Source organism: Centrocercus urophasianus, unplaced genomic scaffold (assembly GCF_019232065.1).
Source record: "Centrocercus urophasianus isolate 14NV4802_14NV808 unplaced genomic scaffold, USGS_Curo_1.0 seq_10, whole genome shotgun sequence".
In the NCBI taxonomy this organism is placed as follows: domain Eukaryota; kingdom Metazoa; phylum Chordata; class Aves; order Galliformes; family Phasianidae; genus Centrocercus; species Centrocercus urophasianus.
In genome coordinates this window covers 19660699-19681562 of record NW_024884142.1, presented here as the reverse complement: position 1 = coordinate 19681562, position 20864 = coordinate 19660699, and the positions used below count along the sequence as shown (strand labels likewise).

Below are 20864 nucleotides of genomic sequence, written 5' to 3'. Positions count from 1 at the left end.
CCTCTTGAAATGTGGCAATAAAGCCAGATATAATGCCATACTAACAAGATTAAAGTGCTTTTGACCTTCCAGAGCTACTTCTTTGAACATATTTCTTAGGAACTCTTAACATTCTACTGCATTACACTGCTTAGGCATGCACTGGTAGTTCTTTCCCTTTTTACAGGTTTCTGAAGTCCTTGTCAGGTACAGACAGGTACTTGTCTCCCATGTGGATTTTGTGGAAAGGTTGGTTTCCTCAGAGTTATGGATTTTGCTGAGGCTGCCAAGTAGAATACTTTAAATTTAGTAGCTGATATGCTTCTAGTTTAATACAGAAATAACTTAGTACACGGCAGCTTCTGCAAGTAAATGCCTATGTGTGAACCGTAATTCTCAAGCGCAAGGTTATTTGGATTAGCTAAACCATAATGATGAAACCTTTCTCTGAGACCTGAACTCATCTTCCATAACTTACTTCTTTGTTGGAGCTCAAATTTTACTTGTCTATATCTAAGGTGTTTTTAATACCAGCAAGCTGTGAGTGTAGCCTATGTCAAATCTAGCACGGAAAAATCCTCTGGTCTGTGTCCAGGCTTTCTGATAAGGCAGTTAATTCCTAGGCAGAATATATGTCTAGTATTTATATGTTGGTAATACTTAGGAGATACTGTTAAAATGGAAGTTTGAAACCAATTTTACTATGTTCCTACTCTGACTTAGCTAATAGAAGGTAAGATGTTGGTCTGATAAAGTTGAAGATTAAAAGTATCACTTTCCATAAATACATAGATGAGAATGATTGGTGAAAATTTTGAACCTTTCTTCTGCTAGTAATTTCTGTCTACTAGAATATTGGCATAATTCTTGTTATTTTTATATTGTTGCCACAAAGGGACTATCAAAGAAATCATAGCACTACTAAGAATATTTTTAAAAATCTGTTCCTCCAGAAAACTATCACAAGAGCAGAATCACTATTAAACATTCCATCCTAATTATGGAAGTGCTGCTTTGAAATTCTATGGCTAGACTTGCGTTTTTGATCATGATACTATATGTACTACATGCACCTTTCTTATGACACACACATACTATTTAAAGCAACAGAATAATTTAATAAAATAGAGACAATTTCCGGCTGAACAAATTGAAGTTACTAAAATTCTAATTTATTTTATCATAGTCAATTAGATCTGTGTTTCATGCTAAAGCAGATGAGTTCTTCCCTCAAGATTTTTTTGACCTTAAATTTTTGGGATAGGACCATCTAGTAAAAATGTCCAAGAGACTGTCTGTTACAGTAACTTGTTAGAACTCACTGGGACCAGCCCTATGGAGAAGGATTTGTGGGGTTGGTGAATGAAAAGCTAGACATGAGCCAGCACTGTGGGCTTGCAGCCCAGAAGGCCTCAAAAAAGGGGTGGCCAGCAGGGTGAAGGAGATGGTTGTCCCCCTCTGCTCTGCCCTTGTGAGGCCCCATCTGGAGTACTGTGTCCAGGCCTGGGGTCCCCAGGAAAAATAGAGAGCTGTTGGAGAGGGTCCAGAGAAGGGCCACAAAAATGATGAAAGGGATGGAGAACCTCTCCTATGAATAAAGGCTCAAAAAGCTGGGCTGGCTAGTTTAGGGAAGAAAAGGCACTGGTGAGACCTCATTGCATCCTTCTAGTACTTGAAGGGAGCTTATATGCAGGAGAGGGGCTGACTTTTTACATAGTCTAGTAATGACAGGACAAGGGGAAATATCTTTAGTGTAAAAGAAGGGAGATTTATACTATATGTTAGGAAGAAATTTGTTAATCAGAGCGTGGTGAGGAGCTAGCATAGAAGGCTGGTGAGGCTGCCCATTGAAGCTGTGGATGCCCCATCCCAGGACACTTTTAAACCCTGGACAGCCTGATCTACTGGGTGGTAACACTTCCCATGACAGGGGAGGGTGGAACTGGACAGTCTTTATGCTCCCTTCCAATTCAAGCTATTCTATGAATCTATGATTAGGAGAGAATTCAAATTATCTAAGGCTTCAAGACCTAAAAGTGTGCCTAAATTATACCCACGTTATACCTGAAACAAATCTGAAAAAACACTGATACAACTGTTAGAGACTTGATGTGTGGTAATACTGTTGTTACTGCTAGCTGGGGAAGGCACTGTGCTTTTCAGCAAGTCTGTCTTTGGAATGGTCTTTGAATATATTCAAACATACTACTTTGCATGTCCTGAAGGAGTTTCTATTCTGTAAGAGTTACAAAGACCCAGGGGATTGAAATCTCAATTTCCACACAAATTGCTCTGCTACAGATACAATGAAAAAGGAACTTTTAAGCAGCTTTAGTATTGACAGCACAGAGGAACATTATGCATTATAATGCCAGTCTATTCTTCTGTGATTTTGCAGTATTTCTTTGAGCTTTCTGTAAGTTGTAAATGTATTTAATGTCTAAATCTTCTACATTAAGTTTTTGTTGTATTTCTAAATGATAATATGTGAAATAAGAATGTTTTAATAGTGATTTATAATATTGTTTCTTTCTTTTGCTAGGTATTGAGAAAATGTCATGACCAGGAACCATTTAGATAAAAACAAGTCATTACTGGATGTTTCAATCAGTCATAGTGTTAAATGGCAAAACAAATGACTGCTGGGGGAGTGTTTCACTTAGCAGAACACAGCACACTCTATGTTAGAACAGTTACCCTAATGTTGTGCTTCTTTGTATTTCTGAAGAGCATAGCAGTGATAGCATCACGGATTTTTTTAGGTTCTCTAAAGCTGTCTTTGCGAGCAAACTGTCTTAATCTCAAAAGGATTCAGAAAAGTAGATGACTGCATAAAAGCTATTTTATTCATTGAAATAAAATCGGCTAGCGTTCCCTGCTAAAAATCTACTGGTTTTCTTAGCCATTCTATTGTTTGTTCCTAGTTTCTAATGAAAAAGTGTGTGGGGCAGCTCTTCAGGTCTTGCCAATTATGTGACTTTGATCTGTTTTATTTCCCCACAGTCTCTCTAAAACACTGTTGTAAATTGCAAAATTCTCATTTGGCATAAATAGAAAAGGTATTGTGCTACAGTATTTAAATGAATCAAACATGCTTGCTTAAGCACACTGCTCAAAGCATAACTGTATTCTAATACATTTTTCTCATCAGTAATTATTTCTTGTTCCTGTTTTCAAGTTTCTGTACCATCTTGCCTGCATGGAGTCTCAGTACGTTTTTAACATCAATCTGAAAGGAATAAAAGCAGCCTAACTTCTTTACTGACTTTTTTTTTTTGCAACTTTTTGGAGGAAATAGAATTTGACCAGATAGTATTCTTAAATATCATAATAATATTGAAAATGAAGGAATTAAGTTCATGCTTGTTTACAGCTAATTTTCCATGTAACCAAATTCTTGTTGCACTGTCATCTGCTTCTTTGACCCATTGCATACCTTTGATCCTTTGCATTTTGCCATTTGAACTCAGATTGGCCACTGCAGTAAAAAAAAATAAAAAATCCTTTTATATCAACGGTAAAAGAAGAACCAAGGAGAATTTTCATCCTATACTTGATGCAGCAGGAAATGTGACCACTGAAGATAAGGAGAAGGCTGAGGTCCTCAATGCCTTCCTTACATCTGCCTTTAATAGCCAGACCAGTTATCCTCCAGTCATTTTACACCCTGATCTGGAAGTCTGGGATGCTACTCCCAGAATATTCAGAATATTCCCAGCAATATTCCCAGAATACTCCCAGCGATTCAGGTGGAGACAGTTAGAGAGCTCCTCCTTAATCTGGACTGTCACAAGTTCATGGAACCAGACGGGCTCCACCCTCTGGTGCTGATGGAGCTGGCAGGGGTGATTGCCCCAAGCCGCTCTCAGCCATTTTCTCGCTCCAATTTATAGGAGGGAGATGAGGTTCTTTTAATATCTGTATACCTGGCATGAGAAGAAACAACGGTTCATATGTTAGTCCAACCAGTTTATTATAAATCCTAATCAGGGAGACAGGGAAGGGAAGGAGGGTGATAGAAAAGATAGGAAAGAAGCAAGAATCGCGTAAAGCAAGGATAGTCACCACCAGGATCCAGCAGCGGTCCCGTTGCACGATGTTTTGAAGGTCTGAGGCAAAAGCAGCTGGGGGGAGAGCAGCAGCAGCATCGCCGGCCTTGAGCAGCAAGCAGGCAGCAGGAGGCAGTCGCAGAGGCAATACAGCAGGAAGCAGCAGGATTCAGGTAGCAGGCCCAGGAGAGTCCATCAGCATGCAGGAATGCCATAGTGAGGAATCTGATGGCAGACACCTTTGTTCTTCTTTGGCATCATGGTAGAGCGCAGAGCAAGTCCAGAAGGGAGAGAGGCAGGTAGCGAGGCTTCTCATGACAGAAACTTCTTCATGAGGAATCTGTTGCCAGAAAACCTAAACGTCATGATTTTCAATTCCTCTTTTATCCTACTTTTTCTCCTACATGGCATCCCTGGGCACTTGAGCAAGAGTCATGTGAGTACCCTCTGAGATGGCCATCTTCCTTGAGATAAGTTCACACAAAAGACTGCTTCACAGCTAGTAAGCTGCAGCTCATCTCTCTCTCTTTCTCTCTCTTGTTGTGCCTGGCCTTGTCCATCTGTGTCCCCCAGACAAAGGATTTCACAGCCCTTGCCCAGGACTTGTCCATCAAAGTTCTCCAGACAAAGGGTTTCTCAACCCCTGCCCAGGACTTGCTTGGATTTGTTCATCTGTGTCCCCAGCAAGCTTTGAGACAATGATGTAACAGAATAATATCTTACAGCCATCTATCAGCATTCCTGGTTAACTGGAGAGGTCCCAGAGGATTCAAGGCTTGCTGATGTGACTCCCATCTACAAGAAGGGCAGTAAGGAGAATCTGGGGACCTGTAGGCTTGTCAGCCTGACCTCAGTGCTGGGGAAAGTTATGGAGCAAATCATCTTGGGTGAGATCACACTACATGTGCATGGCATCCAGGGGATCAGACCCAGCCAGCACAGGTTCATGAAAGGCAGGTCGTGCTTGACCAACCTCCTCTCCTTCTATGACTGGGTGACCAGCTTGGTAGATGAGGGAAAGGCTGTTGACGTAGTCTACCTAGACTTCAGCAAAGCCTTTGACGTGGTCTGTCACAGGCTTCTTCTGGGGAAACTGGCTGCCTGTTTATATAGCCTTCTTTGGGTAAGAAACTGGCTAGAGGGCCATGCCTAGCAGGTAGTGGTGAATGGAGTGAAGTCCAGCTGGTGACCCATTACAAGTGGTGTCCCCCAGAGGTCAGTACTGGGGCCCCTCTTCTTTGATACCTTTATTGATGACCTAAATGAGGGGATTGAGTGCACCCTCAGTAAGTTTACAGATGACACCAAGTTGGGAGGTGGTGTTGATCTGCCTGAGGGTAGGGAGGGCCTTCAGAGGGATCTGGATAAGCTGGATTGCTGGGCTGAGGTGAATAGGATGAGGTTCAACAAGGCCAGATGTCAGGTCCTGCACTTTGGTCACAACAACCCCATGCAGTGTTGTAGACCTGGGGACGAGTGGCTGGGTGATTGTGAAGAGGAAAGGGACCTGGGGGTGTTGGTTGATGCTCGGCTGAACATGAGCCGATAGTGTGCCCAGGTGGCCAAGAGGGCCAACAGCATCCTGGCCTGCATTAGAAATGGTGTGGCCAGCAGGAGCAGGGAGGTGATCATCCCCCTGTACTCAGCACTGGTGAGGCCGCACCTTGAGTACTGTGTTCAGTTTTGGGTTCCTCACTACAAGAAAGATATTGTTGCCCTGGAATGTGTCCAGAGAAGGGCAACGAAACTGGTGAGGTGTCTGGATCACAAGTCTTATGAGAAGAGACTGAGGGAGCTGGGCTTGTTTAATCTGGAGAAGAGAAGGTTCAGGGGAGACCTCATTGCACTCTACAACTTCCTGAAGGGAGGTTGTGATGAAGAGGGGTTTGGTCTCTTCTCCCAGGCAACAAACAGGACCCGAGGAAATGGCCACAAGTTGTACCAGAGGAAGTTTAGGTTAGACATAAGGAAAAACTTTTTCTCTCAGCAAGTGGTCAGGGCACTGGAATGGCTGCCCAGGGAGGTGGTCCCTGGCAGTGTTCAAGAGATGCCTGGATGAGGAGCTAGCTACGATATGTGGTTTAGTTTGTGGTAGCAATGATAATGAGAAGATGGTTGGACTAGATTATCTTGCAGGTCGTTTCCAACTTTGTAATTCTATGATTCTTATCAGGCTTAGGGTCAAGCAACGAAGGAAATTTCAGTCTTGAATAAGAATAATTCATATTGGAATGGGTCTTGTGAGGTCTCTAGCCCAAACTCTTGCTGACAGCAATGGTAGCCAAGAGATCAGACCAAGCAGCTCAATGTGGAGTTAGGTCAAAAAAACCACCAAGGACAGCATTGTCTCATTTCTCATAGCGCATTTAAAGTGTAATGGAAATATTACATTACATAGGAGTGGTAATTGTGATTCCTTGTGTCCCAAGAAGAGAATGACACATTGAGTTTTTAGCCATATTTGTACTGGCTTTTATTTTTATTCAAGTGAAAAATAAAGCATAAGTACTTCCGTTTTAAGTAGATATTTGTACTGACTTCTATTTTCATTTGAGTAGAAAATAAAGCATAAGTACTTCAGCTTTAAATAGGAATATTAAAGACTACATAAAATGTGCTTAACAGAGAAGAAAATCAAAGGCTGTAATAATAATCATAAAATTAGTATATTGTGGAGGCATTCTGGTTCTGGAGTGATGTGAAAATAAATGTGAATACTATTTTTTCACCAAGCTGTGCTCATATTCTTTTAGAGTGAACTTCTTTTTTTGATACCTTTAGTAAAATAGTAAAGCTTTCCAATTTTATATTAGTTTAATTTTAATTTTGTGCTGTATTTTGTATTGGTCATTTATACAGCACATATGCTGTATAAATCATGAGCATTTCTCTGTATGCTTATGTATGTCTGTCTATGTGAGTAGATAAATATACACGCACACAATAAATATGATGAAGTGAAAATATATACATACAATACAATATTTTAGACTGTGTTAGTTCTGGTAGCAGATGTCTTCCTTCTTAGAAATTTCAGACCTTTGGGTATAGTTTTTTAGTTATCTTTCAGTTTTAAAAGTTTATCCTAAATTTTAATAAGGGAATTGTTCATACTAAAACCCATGTTCTTAGAATCAAAGTTAAAATGTTGTAAATATTGAATTGATATTTGCATCTTGCTCAGCTGCAGTGTGACCTACTCTAGCAATATTGACAACTATGACATTTTGCTTATGATGTTTCCAGTGTAATATGATGTTTCCACTTCAAAGAAGAATAGATTTTGCTCATCCAGATTTATCTTTTTTTCCAACCCTTTCTGTAAATTTCTTATCTATGAGCTGAATCATAATTCTAAACTACGATAACTTTAGGCCTGGTTTTATCATTTTTAGCCCAACAAATATGATTTCTGCCCTTGTCAAGGGGATGCCTCAGCTTTGTGCTGAGCCAGTGGTGCAGGGACTTAGCCTGACCTTTGCCTGAGCCATGTTTCACAGGTTTAACCCGTGCATGAAAGCCCAGTTGGTGCTGCTTCCCGGTAGTAGCTCCAGGTCCAGGTATGGCGCCTCTGTGGAGGGGGTGACACCTCTGCCACCGGTCCCTGCCTGATGAACAACAGCCCTTGGTGTGCTCTGGATTGGGGACCATGGCACCAGCAGAAGGGAGCAGGTCCTAATAAAAACTGGGGAAGATTTTTGGTATAACCATTTTAACCAAGCTAATACTGAAGCTTTTTGATACTCATAAAACATCAATAGAAGCATCACTAAATTCTCAACTCTCTCTAAATGCTGTGTTTCTTTTCACATCTTACAAGTTTATGAGTGTTTAAATTTGTACTTTTTTTAGGAGAAGGTGTTCAGTTCATAAAGATCTGATGCTCTCTATGAATAGGCAGTACAAAACACCAATAAGTAATTCCCTGATGCAGATTGCTTATCCTGAATGTCTGATCTAGAGTTCAGATGTCTAGATATCAGCTATTACACACTACTGGATATGTTTCTATATTTAATCCATATGTTTTTTCCATTTGTGTTAAATTATAAGGACAGCTATAGTTTTGAAAAGTTATGCCTATTTACTTAACACCTAAAGGTGACATTTAATGAAAAAGAATGCCTTAAAAGTTCTAGAACAAGCAGATTAATCCCTCTTTGTATTAATTATAGTGTTTCCTGTTGTATAATCTTAACTTTAAAAGTTCTTTAGACTTTCCCAACCACAGTAGATATCAAGCTTGTCTAAACAAAGAAAAATAATTTAAGACAGCAACCAAGCAAACTTTCTGCAGTCAACAGCAATTTAACTTGGCTGAATACAAGGAAGGTGAAATAATTCCCTGAAATAAATCTATTACTAACACAAAATACAACAGAATGAGAAAATCTAAATCTCTGGTATTAGTCACTAAGCTATACTAAATCTTTCTTAAGATGACATCAACAAAATCAGGCTCAGCAACCTTATCAGTGCTAGTTTTTCCTAGCAATATAGCTAGAAAACATTTGTTACAGTTTATTCACTCACAACAGGCAGGATGAAGCAATAGTTAAATGATGTTTAAGAACCACTGTATTTTATAGAAAACTTGTGGATTCAGATAAAGAGTGTTGAATAAAAAAGGGAAAAAAAAAAAAAAAAAAAGGAAAAAGCAGACCACAAACAAAGGGAAAAAAACAAGTTATTCAAAACACAGTTGTTTACCATCATAGAGTTCCAGAATTTGCTGAGTTCGAAGGGGCCTACAAGAGTCATCAAGTTCAACTTATAACCGCACAGGACCCAAATGTCAAACCGTATGTCTGAGAGCATTGTTCAAACACTCCTTAAACTCCAGCAGCTTGTGGCTATGACCACTGCCCCGGGCAACCTGCTGTAGTGCCCAACCAGTCTCTGGGTGAAGAACCTTCTAAGTACCACAGAAGTAGCTACATCTTTTCCAATACTGTGTGTAGATTAGTATAATCTGTTAATTTACTATTGCATTTAATTTTCAGTTTTGTCCTCAGCAACTAGTTGTTCTTTACCATGTGTTTTTTTTTTTTTTCTCTTCCAAGTAATGTGTTTATGAGTTTATTCACACAAAATTTTGTGTTTCTTCCTTTTCCTTTCTCTTCTGTACTAAAATGTAGCCACTTACTATAAGTAATTAACCCAAAGTTTTAATTTCTTGAAACAGCACTCAAATCTTTTTGTAATCTCAGTAAAAAACTCCTGGAGATGTTTAGCATTTTACATTAGCAACTTCCTCAACTTCTAGCCCTAAAAATTGAATACTTCTATATTTATTTATATATATTTTAATGTAAATATTCTTATGTCTTATTATAAACCAGAATATATACTATAGCTTCAAAAATGAAAATATTTTTACTCTCAGAAATGTGGCATAAAGTCATGACATCTGAGCACAAAAAGTAATGAAAACAATTAAAAGAATGGCTTACATTGGAGGGGACCTTCAAGATCATTTAATTCCATGCCTCCTGCCATGGGCAGGATTGTCAACCACTGGATCAGGCTGCCCGTGATCCCATCCAACTTGGCCTTCAGTGCCTCCAGAGATGGGAAATGCAGAGCCTCTCTGAGCAAACTGTTACAGAGAATGGATGAGTGCATTCATCATAAATCACAGTCAAAATGAAAAAATAAAAATATAAAATAATAATAATTTAAAAACCCCACGTGTGCATCAGTGGTGTTTGTTGTATGGTTCATTATTATGTTCCCAGTGTCTGCTTTCAACCCTGTTCTTTTGAGAAGTAAAAGCTATTGAAGAACTATGTTTTTGCAACTAGGAGAGTCTTCTAGGATTTACCACCATTTCAGTCTTCTTACTTTACTGTACTTAAATACTCAGAGGATAAAATGAAAGGCTTGATTATTCAGTTGGGTAGAATACAGTGTGTAAAAGCTCAGTTGGATATTAGAGGAATGTGCAAAAATAACTGTTTTTTTGTTGTTGTTGTTGTTGTTGTTTGTTTGTTTTTGACAGAGGAGAGGGTTGAGACTAAATACCCAAAGATCAGAAGAGGAAAGGATTTTAGGTTGCATGAAAAGTTGGTGGGGAAAAAAAGACAGAGAAGGGTAATTTCTTATTTGGGTTTCCAGTTGAAAAAGTGAGTCTTTACTCTGTATAAGTATGTAGATAAGGAATACCACAAGTGATTTGTAAGAAACATGAAAGTGTGAGGCATCTCCAATTAATGAAGAGCATAGAAGATTAAAAAAAAAAAACTTGGAAAGGACTACTAAATTTGTGTGTTAAGATATGAAACAGGGTGCTCCTTGATGAAGGAGTAGGAGGAAAATAGCTGTCTCTTAGTTTTGTTAGTGTTAATCATACTCTTTTCATCATACTGTTTTCTGCAATCTATGGTATTTCCTTGCCTTCTGCAGCACTGACTCTTTGACAAGTCCCTAGGTTAACACTGGTGTGATCAGTCATTTAAATGTGGCATGTATGGCGTAATTGTCCCTTTTTCTTGCATAACTGGAGATGTTGTTTATAGCTCTGTTAAACAGAGCTCCATAAACTCCACTTCAGCCCATTGTGCCTGAACACATGTGGCACAGTCATAGCTATGAAACAGAACACGTGGACAATGTTTTAAGTGCTAATTCTGTGGCATTATAGTCTGTTTCTCACACCAACTTTGTAGAATACTTATACTGCAGCAAGCAGATTTCTATTAAAATTTTCAACAGGAGTTAAAAAAAACACGTATTTCAAATTAAATGTCAGTCACACTGGAAGAGGATGACAGACTGTAGAGCTTACAGTCAAGAATGATTACCAACTCTTTTGCGTCTACAAAGTGGCAAATTACAAATTTAGTACATTTTGCACTTGGAAATAATTTACATGATAATCTTTATTCATAATGGAAGGAATTCAGCCAATGAAGCTAAGGGATTAATTCCAGGAGTGTATTTGGCCTAATTTATTCAGACAGTATTAGAATCATAGAACCCTAGAATTGTTTGAGTTGGAGAGGTGTTCCATCTGTTGGAACATTTTTGTGACTGCTCTCTGAACATGCTTCAACAGGTCTATGTCTCTCCTGTACTGAGAGTTTCACATCTGGATGCAGTATTCCAGATGAGGTCTCACCAGAGCAGAGCAGAAGGGCACGATGACCTCCCTTGATCCACTGGCTTCTGCAGGTGCAGCCCAGGATACATTTGGCTTTCTGGGCTGGACGCGTTGGCAGCTCATGTCCGACTTGCCATCCACCAGGACCCCCAAGTCCCCTTTTTGGCAAGGCTGTACTAAATCTTTTCTTTTTTACTAAATCTCCTAGCTTGTACTGATAGTGGGAGTTGCCACAACCTGTACTGCAAGACCTTGCACTTGGATTTGTTCTCCTAGATCCACTGCTCGAGCCTGTCTGGGTCTCTCTGAATGACATCTCATCCATCAAGCCTGTTGACGTCACAACACAGCATGATGTCATCCACAAACTTGTTGAGGGTGCAGTTGATTCCACTATTAATGTCACTGATAAAGATTCTGAAGAACATCCATCCCAGCACTGATCTCTAAGGGACACCATTCATCATTAATTTCCATCTGGACACTGAGCCATTAACAATCACTCTCTGAGTATGGTTAGAATATGGATGTTGTATTCAAAGAATAGATTTTTGCATGCAAATATAAATTATGTTTTATAAAAATTATCAAATATATTTTTCATGAGTCCATTTTAACAAGAACATTTGGACTAGCTCCTACTACCTAGGAATCTATTTTCTTTGTTAGAACAAAGACTTCAAAATAGCTTACTCTATTTTTTATTGAATTGTTTTTCCAATGTTACAATTATTTGTTTTCGCTGTTAAGTATTTACTGTCATATTATCGTCTGTATTCACAGCAAACCTCACGAACTCCTTTAAAAGTAAGAAAAACAAAATGGACTTGTGCTCCCTAAGATTTCTGAAATATTAATTCTAGCAGGAAATAAGAAGTTCATTTTGCCTGTTAATATTGTTGAAGCTTTCCTTCTAAATGCATAATATAGAGATAGCACTAGAAGGCATTATTGTTCCTTCCACTGAGCTTAGTCTTTCTTAGTAGAATCTAATCTTAATTATATCTCATGATACCTATTCTTCAAAAAAAACTTAAGCATAAAATGACACTTGTCTATCTTCCTCTTCCCCCTTCCCCCTCCCTTGTCCCCCCATCCCCTTGAAGAGATTCAGTGGAGAGTGGTGTGCCCTTTTTTATCATTTTTGGATAGTAACCAGTTTTTCATCACTAGCATTCATCACTGATTTGTGCCTGATAATTTTTTTTGCAAATTTTTCTCTTCTCTTCCTCTTTTCTCCCTCATTTCTCCTCTTCCCCTCCCCCTTTCCTCAAGACAAATTATTCAGGTCATCCTTTGAGTCTATTTCTCTCTTCCTCTATTATAAAGACAGTATAGACACCTTAAATAATCTACTTAATTTTTAAATAGTTAAAAGTTGTGGGACTGTATTAGACTCTGATTTCCCTAGTATAGTTATTATCTGAATTCTGCCCTCTTTCCTTTACTGCCATATTAGGAATGAGAGGATATAGTCTGACAACTTTAATTTCAACAAAATGATATGTATGTAGAAAAAAAACCCCACATTTATTTGCTTTAATAATATGACTCATTTGGCACTTTGATCAGAAGTTTTTGGTTTTTTCCTCATCAAGCAACTGTTGGTGCAGTGCAGTAGAATTAACCTATCAAATACTTTCATGAGCAGTAGCAGATTTGATAGCAATTGTGTCCTTTTAATGACATTCTTTTTATTATGATTATTAAATATATTAGATTATATCAAGGCTGAATCTTAAAATGAATTACAGGAAAGGAAAATCTTTACATATAGTGTGCTATCTTTTGAAAGTTAATGTTTATGATCATTTATTAACACGTTGAATTACGCACTGTCTTCCTACATGTCTTTCTTATGGATTTTCACTACACTGCTATTACATTCATTGATAAATTCAAGCAAAAATTAAGTCAGTGACATTTTGGTAGCATAAATAAGGGTAGATCAGGAGCAGAATAACATAACAATCTATTTAATTTCAATATGTTAGTCAGTCATCTAAATAACTATAAGTTTTTCTTTTTAAACAGAGTATGCAATAATGGAAGCATATCTGAATGTGGAAGTAATATCAGAGATTACTTTTAACCCTCATTCAGAATCAATATATTGATATGTCAACTTCTTCAAATGTTCTTCAATCTGAACAACAGAATTTGCAACAGAATCTGAGTTTATATGTGTGTTAAATATGTACATTAAATGTAAATGGCTGTTATTCATATTAATATGAAAGTTACTCTGTTAGTCTTTACTAGGTAAGAATCATTTACCGTGATCTTAAAGAAATTCTATTTGTTGCTGTGTTAATAGATTTATTCCAAGCTCCTTTTTATGATCTATGCTCATACATGGACTCGCAAAAGTTAAGGAGTCTTTATGCTTCTTATTAGCTTAAAAAACAAGCTGCCAGTAGTTGGGTGCATAGCAATGAGAAAAGGCTATAGGAACTTCTCATGCACTGTTCACATTTGTGTATAAAATAGCAAATATTCTTTTGACTTGAAACTGAATTACTTAAGTGAGTGCCTCATTACAGCTATTTTGTGAAATGGAGAGCCCAAGGAATTGGTGTAACTTCTGGCTTCTGGACCCTTTTTGTGCTCCAGAGAAGGATCTTTTGTATTAACCATTCTTTTTCTCTCTTCCATACTGCCCTTGACCCATACACATGAAAAATCAGAATAATGATCTTGCATTATCCCTAGGTGCATGTCGATTGTCAGTCAGTATTTCATAAAGTACACTGAGATGTTGAGATGGAAGATGTGTGGCACTGATTTGCAGGAAAACTACAAACAGAAAAACACACCACCATTCTGGTGGGATATTCTTTGCTGATGAATATAATGAGCTATTTAAAAAATGTATGTAAATGAAAATAGTTTAGCTGGAATTTATAATGTGAAAGATAAACTTTTAGATGCTTTGAGTTTAGAATTCAAAAGTTAGTCACAACTGCTCTGTTTTTGCACAGGTAATAGATGTGAAACAAATACAGATGAATGTTTATCTACTCCTTGCCTAAACAATGGAAGTTGCATTGATGACATCAATTCCTACAAGTGTCACTGCAGGAGAGGTTTCATTGGAACAAACTGTGAGACAAATGTTAATGAATGCTGGCCAGATCCTTGTCTTCATGGAAGGTGACCATTTTTACTTAGTTATTATTATGTCCAAGATAAAGTACTTTAGTAGCAATATTTGTAAATGATATTGTAATTTGTAATTACAGTATAATGTCATGGGAAGGTTGACAAATATATTCTTTTGCTATTTTTTCCATAAAGTAAGAGTGCAATCACACTTAAAGATTACAGATGTTGCCAGCTTAAGCTAATGTAGCATACTGTAATATTGTCTCAGTTCCTCTTTAATTTGTGTTCCATTAGCACAAACTGTTTTTTAGGAAATGTGAATTGGACTTAAATATTCTTGAAAGCAAATCCTTATCCATTACAAACCAGTAGATTGAAATAAGAAGGTGTCTTTTGTTATGACCCTTATAAAACCCCTTAGAACCAATAAAAGGCATATTTGAAACCCATTAGAAAACCTAACTAAAAATCCCATTGATTTCATTATTTGCATCAGAGCAGTACTTTGAAATGTATGGAACAATACTGTAAGTGCGGAATCTATAATTACATAACTTCATCTGAATAATGCTATTTTGTATTTCAGATGTATAGATCTCATTGATGGATATCAGTGCTCTTGTGAAGCAGGATGGACCAGCTCAAGATGTGAGATAAATATTAATGTATGTCTTCAAATTTTATTTTATTATAAGGGAAAGGGTAATACGCTACTTAAAACTCACTTTTTTTAGGTAATTCCTGAATGTGTCCAGTTATTGAAAATGCATGACAGTCGTTCCAAGTCCATTCCAAAAAGCTCGTTATTTGTTATTCATATGAAATGGCATTAGAAAGAACATTAACAATACACCTAAACATGTGAATTGCAAGTTATTAATCTGAAAAGTAACAACAAACTGTGCCAATATTCCCTGAAAATAATTTATTCTTTCAGTTTGGTGCAAAGACATAACTATCTTCTTTGTATTGCTATTTGCTGTAGCTCTGCATAGCAAAGCCCAAGACACAGTTTTCTGTACTAAAAGTAGGCATGACTCATGCCATGAAGATTCCCATGCTCAGCGAACAACTTTGTAGAAGGTGACTACATCTGGCAGAACAATGAACAGCTCTTAGAAAATTGGCTACAGGAAAGTATTACATTGATTCAGACTTTTTTAGGTTTTGCGCCAAACTGGATTTAATCAGATCTTGGTATTTTAAACATATTTTGTCTCAGAGAAAATATGGCTTGAGATTTCCTTCCCCTATGGGTTATTTGGCTTTTAATATTGTGCTTTTGGCTTTATTGTGCTATTGGCTAAATTGCCAAAAACACATTCAAAAATGTCATCCAAGCTTCTTTTTAACTTATTTATGCATGTTAATTACAGTTAGAAGTACTAGATAACTAAAATGCCCTATATTACATAGAGGATGTCTATGGCTATGTCTCTGATTTTCCTGTTGAAAATACATAGCATTCACACGAAAGGAGTAAATCTGGCTGAAATCTTATCTTTGAACTTCCTTCATAGAAAATAAAAAAAAATAATAAAAAAAAAGAGACAAAGTAATTCCACTCAGCAGAGTGTGCATCATGATATGATATTGCAGGTCTATATGATTATCAGCTCTTGCCAGTGCTAATACAGAATGCTCCTAGGTAATATTTTTTCTGGTAACATCCGTAATTTACACTTTCCTCCATTTTGAGAGAGTAAGAGATTAAATGACCTGTAGACAACTGCATAAAATCAAACTGAAAAGATAACCATATTTCATACTGATATGTTTGAAAATATATAGATTAGAAATTCTCAGAAAGAAACAGTATACATATGCATGTGATAATCTGTCAGAGTGATGTGATAATCTGTCAGATATTTTTTAATATTCATTCTATTTGCATGCACAGTGCCTCCCAGATTAGACTATGCTGGAGATGTCATATTTTTAAAGGTTATAATACTTCATTCATCCTCCTCAGATATATATAATGACTTTACAAGCCTTATAGAGATCAACAAGGCTTTCTGACTCAATAGAGGTGTGCAAATCTTGATAGTCATGTTAGACTGGTGCTCTAAAATTGTTTTCCTCTAGACTGAAATCAGGCAGCATTTCTGTTAAAAAAAATCAGATGTGAATCCATGTAAATATACTTCAATATGTTCTTCACTTGATGTATTTCACAGAATCACAGAATTGTAGTAGCTGGAAGGAACCTCTGGAGATCATCTAGTCCAATCCCTCTGCTAAAGCAGGTTCTCTGCAATTGGTTGCACAGGAAAGTGTCTAGGAGGGCTTTTAATATCTCCAGAGAAGCAGACTCTACAGTCTCTCTGGGCAACCTGTTCCAGTGCTCTGTAACCCACAAAGTAAAAAAGTTTTTCCCCAAGTTCATATGGAACATCCTGTGATTATTATTATTATTATTATTATTATTATTATTATTTTACACTTTCCAGTTCTGGCTGCAATATGGTTTCTTCTTGCAGGTCTTGGTTATGAGTGTCATGGATGTTTATTGTAGACCTGATTTTAGGTTAACAAGGACTAACCTGCTGCCTTTTCACTGTTGTCTGTCACTGGAATATAATTATTAAACAACTAATCTATCTATCTCTCAATGCCTCTAATACTATGAAGCCTTTTAACTGCTTCATGAAGCTCAGTCACTTGTCATGAAAGGTCATATACGTGTGTACATCTTCTGCAGGTACTTACCTCATTGCTAGCAGAAGGTTCAAGGCACTCTGTACAACCATCCACTTGAACAATTCTCCTTTTTTACCATTTCTGGGTGAATGCATCGGACATCTCTGGGGATTTCCCTGAAGGGGCACTGGAATAGCCCTCATGCAAATGCCTATCACCATGTTAGCTGAGATCAAGAGTGCTTCCTCTGGTTGTGCACCTGCAAGCAAGGAAGAGTGCCATGCCTGCACAAACTGCTGTGACTGAGTGCCACTCCCAAATGAGAAGAAATTGGTCTGCCTTGTGTACTTCCTGCATGCCCTGCCTGCACAGACTAACAAGCCACATCTTTACTACTGTGCCCTGCTCTGTTTGCCTATTCTGTTCACTGCACTCCATTGCAGTTGCTTGGTATATGCAACTGTATAGGGTGTAGATAGCAAAGTCTTGCTTCGAGGGAACTGCAGACCTGGTCTGCATGAGAAGAGACCATGCTGGACACAGATGGTTCCAGCCAGATCCAGCGGATCCATTGCAAAGTACAGCTGAGCCTGTCAGCCAAATTGGTGGCCCACCTGTAGAAATAAAAATTAAAAAGTGTAAAAATTGCTGTGCAACAGAGAGCTCAGTGAGGAAGACAGTTTGAGAAACTATGTTGTAAACACCAAGATCAGAGAAGAAAAAGGAAGAAGTGCTCCAGATGCCAGAGCAGATATTCTGCTGCAGCCCATGGAGAAAACCATGCTAAAGCATGTACCCACACTGCAGCCCATAGGGGACCTCATGCTGCAGGAGATGAATATGCTCTGAAGGAAGCTGCAGCCCATGAAAAAACCATGCTGGAGCAGTCATGTGAAGAACTGTGGACCATGGAGAGGACCCACTCTGGAAAGAAAGAAAAGTTTCATGAAGAAAGAGAAGCAGAGACAACAGCTATCTGTACCCCATGCCTCTGTGCTCCTCTGGTTTGGAGGAGAGGGCAGGGCATTATGAAGTTGAACCTGGGAAGAAGAGATTGGAGGAAATACATTTTTAGGTTTTGCTTCTCACAGTCCTACTCTCATTAGTAATAAGTTAAATAATTTTCCCCATGCTGAGTCAGTTTTACTCATGGCAGTAACTGACAACTGATCTCCCTGTCTACATCTTGAACCATGAGCTTTTTCACCTTATTTTCTCTACTCATCCCATTCACAAGGGGGATTGAGACAGCATTGATTGGGCATCAAGCAGCCAGGCATAACCAGCAACTAAGTTAATTTAAACAACCAATATGTGTACATTTTTATATATATTTCCCTAGAGATACAGGGATATTTTCCTTTTTTTTTTTTTTTTTTTTTTTTCTCTTGGATTTTTTTATCTTCTGTATATGTTTGCAATTTAGTTTGCTAGAAAATGTATTCCAAGACTTCATCTTACGCAGTAGGCTGTGGAGCTTGTTGGTACTCCTGCTTCTGTCTTGTAGAAGACTGTGATCAGGTGACCTGGGGAAGGACAGATCATTCAGTGAGAACAGATGAATGGGAATGAGGACTGCATTCTAGACTGTTTCTTTTGGATGGCTTTGCTGATATTTTCTTTTTCTTTTTTCTTTTTTCTTTTTTTTTTTCAAAATGTGAATATTGAGTTAAATCTATTGAGCTGTTCAGCTGATTTTGGAAGGGACAGTTTCACTTAGTGAGTCTAGATTCCACTGATTGTGGAGACTGGTTCTTAACCAACTTACCATAGATGAGCCAGAGAATAGAATCCCTTTCTCAGATTTCTCTGTATAACATATACATGTATGGCAAATATTGTTAAACATAGGAAAAGCCTTACATAGGTTGGATGTTCTAATTTGTGCTTGTGTTGGATTTTTTCAACTATTCATTACTTTCTACCTGTTGCAAATTAGTGTGAAAACTAAAATGGTTGAGTAAGTAGTTTCTTCAAAGAAGTTAAACAAGTGTAAACTTCCAAAAACAGTGTAGCTTATGCTCAAGATGAAGGTAGAGAAATCCAAGAGCAGGAGAGAAGGACGATAACCATTTGTTGCACAAAACACGGTGTGATTACCCACCCACATAGAAGTTTTTGCATTTTAATAAACAAATTGAACTTTGACTTTTTTAAAAAAATACTTTTGTAAAAAGCTTTTTACATTGATCAACATCAGAACATTTTTTTTAACTTTGAAGTTATACTTAATTGTTTTAATGATTTTTATACTTTTTGAATAGATCTTTAATTTTTCTATGAATGAACAAAGATATACAAAATAGAAGTAGTAAAGAGGGATACTAGTGAATGCAAATAGGACTAGAAAAAAAGAAGTTACAAGAACAGAGAAAAGCAAAAAAATAAATTGAACTGTGAATTGTGTTGTTGTTGTTGTTGTTGTTTTTTATAAACAGGACAACTTCTGTTTGGCAGCAAAAAAATTTAATTAATATAGCAAAAGACTATTTCTATACTCAGAGGTTCTGGCAGTCTATAAAACTATCCCCAACATTCCTGTGGGATGTATAATTCAATTAGTTTATGTAAAGCTCACTAATAAATCATCCTATATACATCCAGCTGTAAAACATACAGGGAAATAAGTTGTTTTCTCACAATTCCCTGTGGATTTCTGAATTTACATTCTGTCAAGGCAACTGCAGTAACTGCAGGAAATCTAAGTGCCCTTGGATATCCCTAAAAAAAAATCAAGCTGTCTAAAGTTAAAGTAACTATGAGAATAAATTCCCTTTTAAAACACTGGCTTTAGCTAGACTATTTCAGTCCAGCAGCAAAATAAAACTCCTTTGGGATATAGGCAAAAACTAAGTTTATGTGCTCAAGGCCAAAACCACATTTTTGCACTAACTAAACACTAATTTGCTGGTAGTTTTCATGGATTTAATTTGATTATTTCTGCAGTGGCTTTCTCAAAGGAAATTGCTACTATGTGAACAAATAAACGTTCCTGTGTGCTTTTATTTGCAATGATATGCGTTAATTGATAACTGGAGAGTTATGGTTTATCAAGAAATATTTTATGAAGGTAAATAAGGTCCATATGCTTTGGTTAATATATTTATTCTGTCCAGTATTATTCTACTAATTGGCCTTTTTTCACTATGATAGATCCTGCTGTAAAAACTGAGAAGAAAGTCTAAAAAATATGGCTGAAAACATGCTTTAAAATTTTAATATAGGAATGAATAGGAAGCACTTAAATCTGTTGCATTTCTTAGATAAAATATATTTGAATTTCTCCAAGATTAATGAGTAAGAACTAGTTTCAGAAATGAGTATGAACAGTAATAAAAGTATCTCTACAGAAATGAAAAATTGACTGAAATTTGAGGCTGTTGTGTAATAGACATTAGAAACATCTATCACTCTTTCTAATTTCCAGACAGTTTCTTGCACTTGCAATAAACATGAATGAATAAATAAAGTGCTTTAAAGACGTCATCAATGCATTGTTATTTCTCTCCTCAGGAATGTGAATCCGTTCCCTGCATTAATGGAGGTTCTTGTCAAGATTTGGTTAATGAATTTGCTTGCATCTGCCTGACTGGATACACTGGCAAGTTCTGTGAACTTGATATTGACGTTTGCAGGGAGCCTGCACTCAGCTCAGTACTCTGTCAAAATGGCGGTGTATGTGTTGATGGGCCTGGAAGAACTTTTCATTGCAGGTTAGTAAAAATGCTGTCATTTAACATCTGTAGTTAAGGGACATTCATTTGCCAAGTTTTCAGAGCAGTGTTGCTGTATGCATTATGTGAACTTCATTGGGTTTGATAACACTTAAGGACATATTAGAAATGTTATTAAAAAATCAGAGATAATTATTGCAGTTTTCTGCTGTGGCCTCATATCACTTTAGACATTTTTGAACCCTGAGCAAAAGCCACCATTTTCCAATATTGACACTGCAAGTATTTAGAAAAAAAAATCAAAATCCTTCA

General features: G+C 37.3%; 1 protein-coding gene across 1 annotated transcript in view; it reads left to right on the top strand.

The window, feature by feature from the left end:
- Positions 1–20864, top strand: part of EYS (eyes shut homolog) — a 660788-nt gene that overhangs the window by 238971 nt on the left and 400953 nt on the right. The window contains exons 19-21 of the mRNA XM_042829470.1: positions 14112–14283; positions 14822–14900; positions 20392–20591. Coding sequence (XP_042685404.1) covers positions 14112–14283; positions 14822–14900; positions 20392–20591 — 451 coding nt within the window. The remainder of the gene's footprint in view (positions 1–14111; positions 14284–14821; positions 14901–20391; positions 20592–20864) is intronic.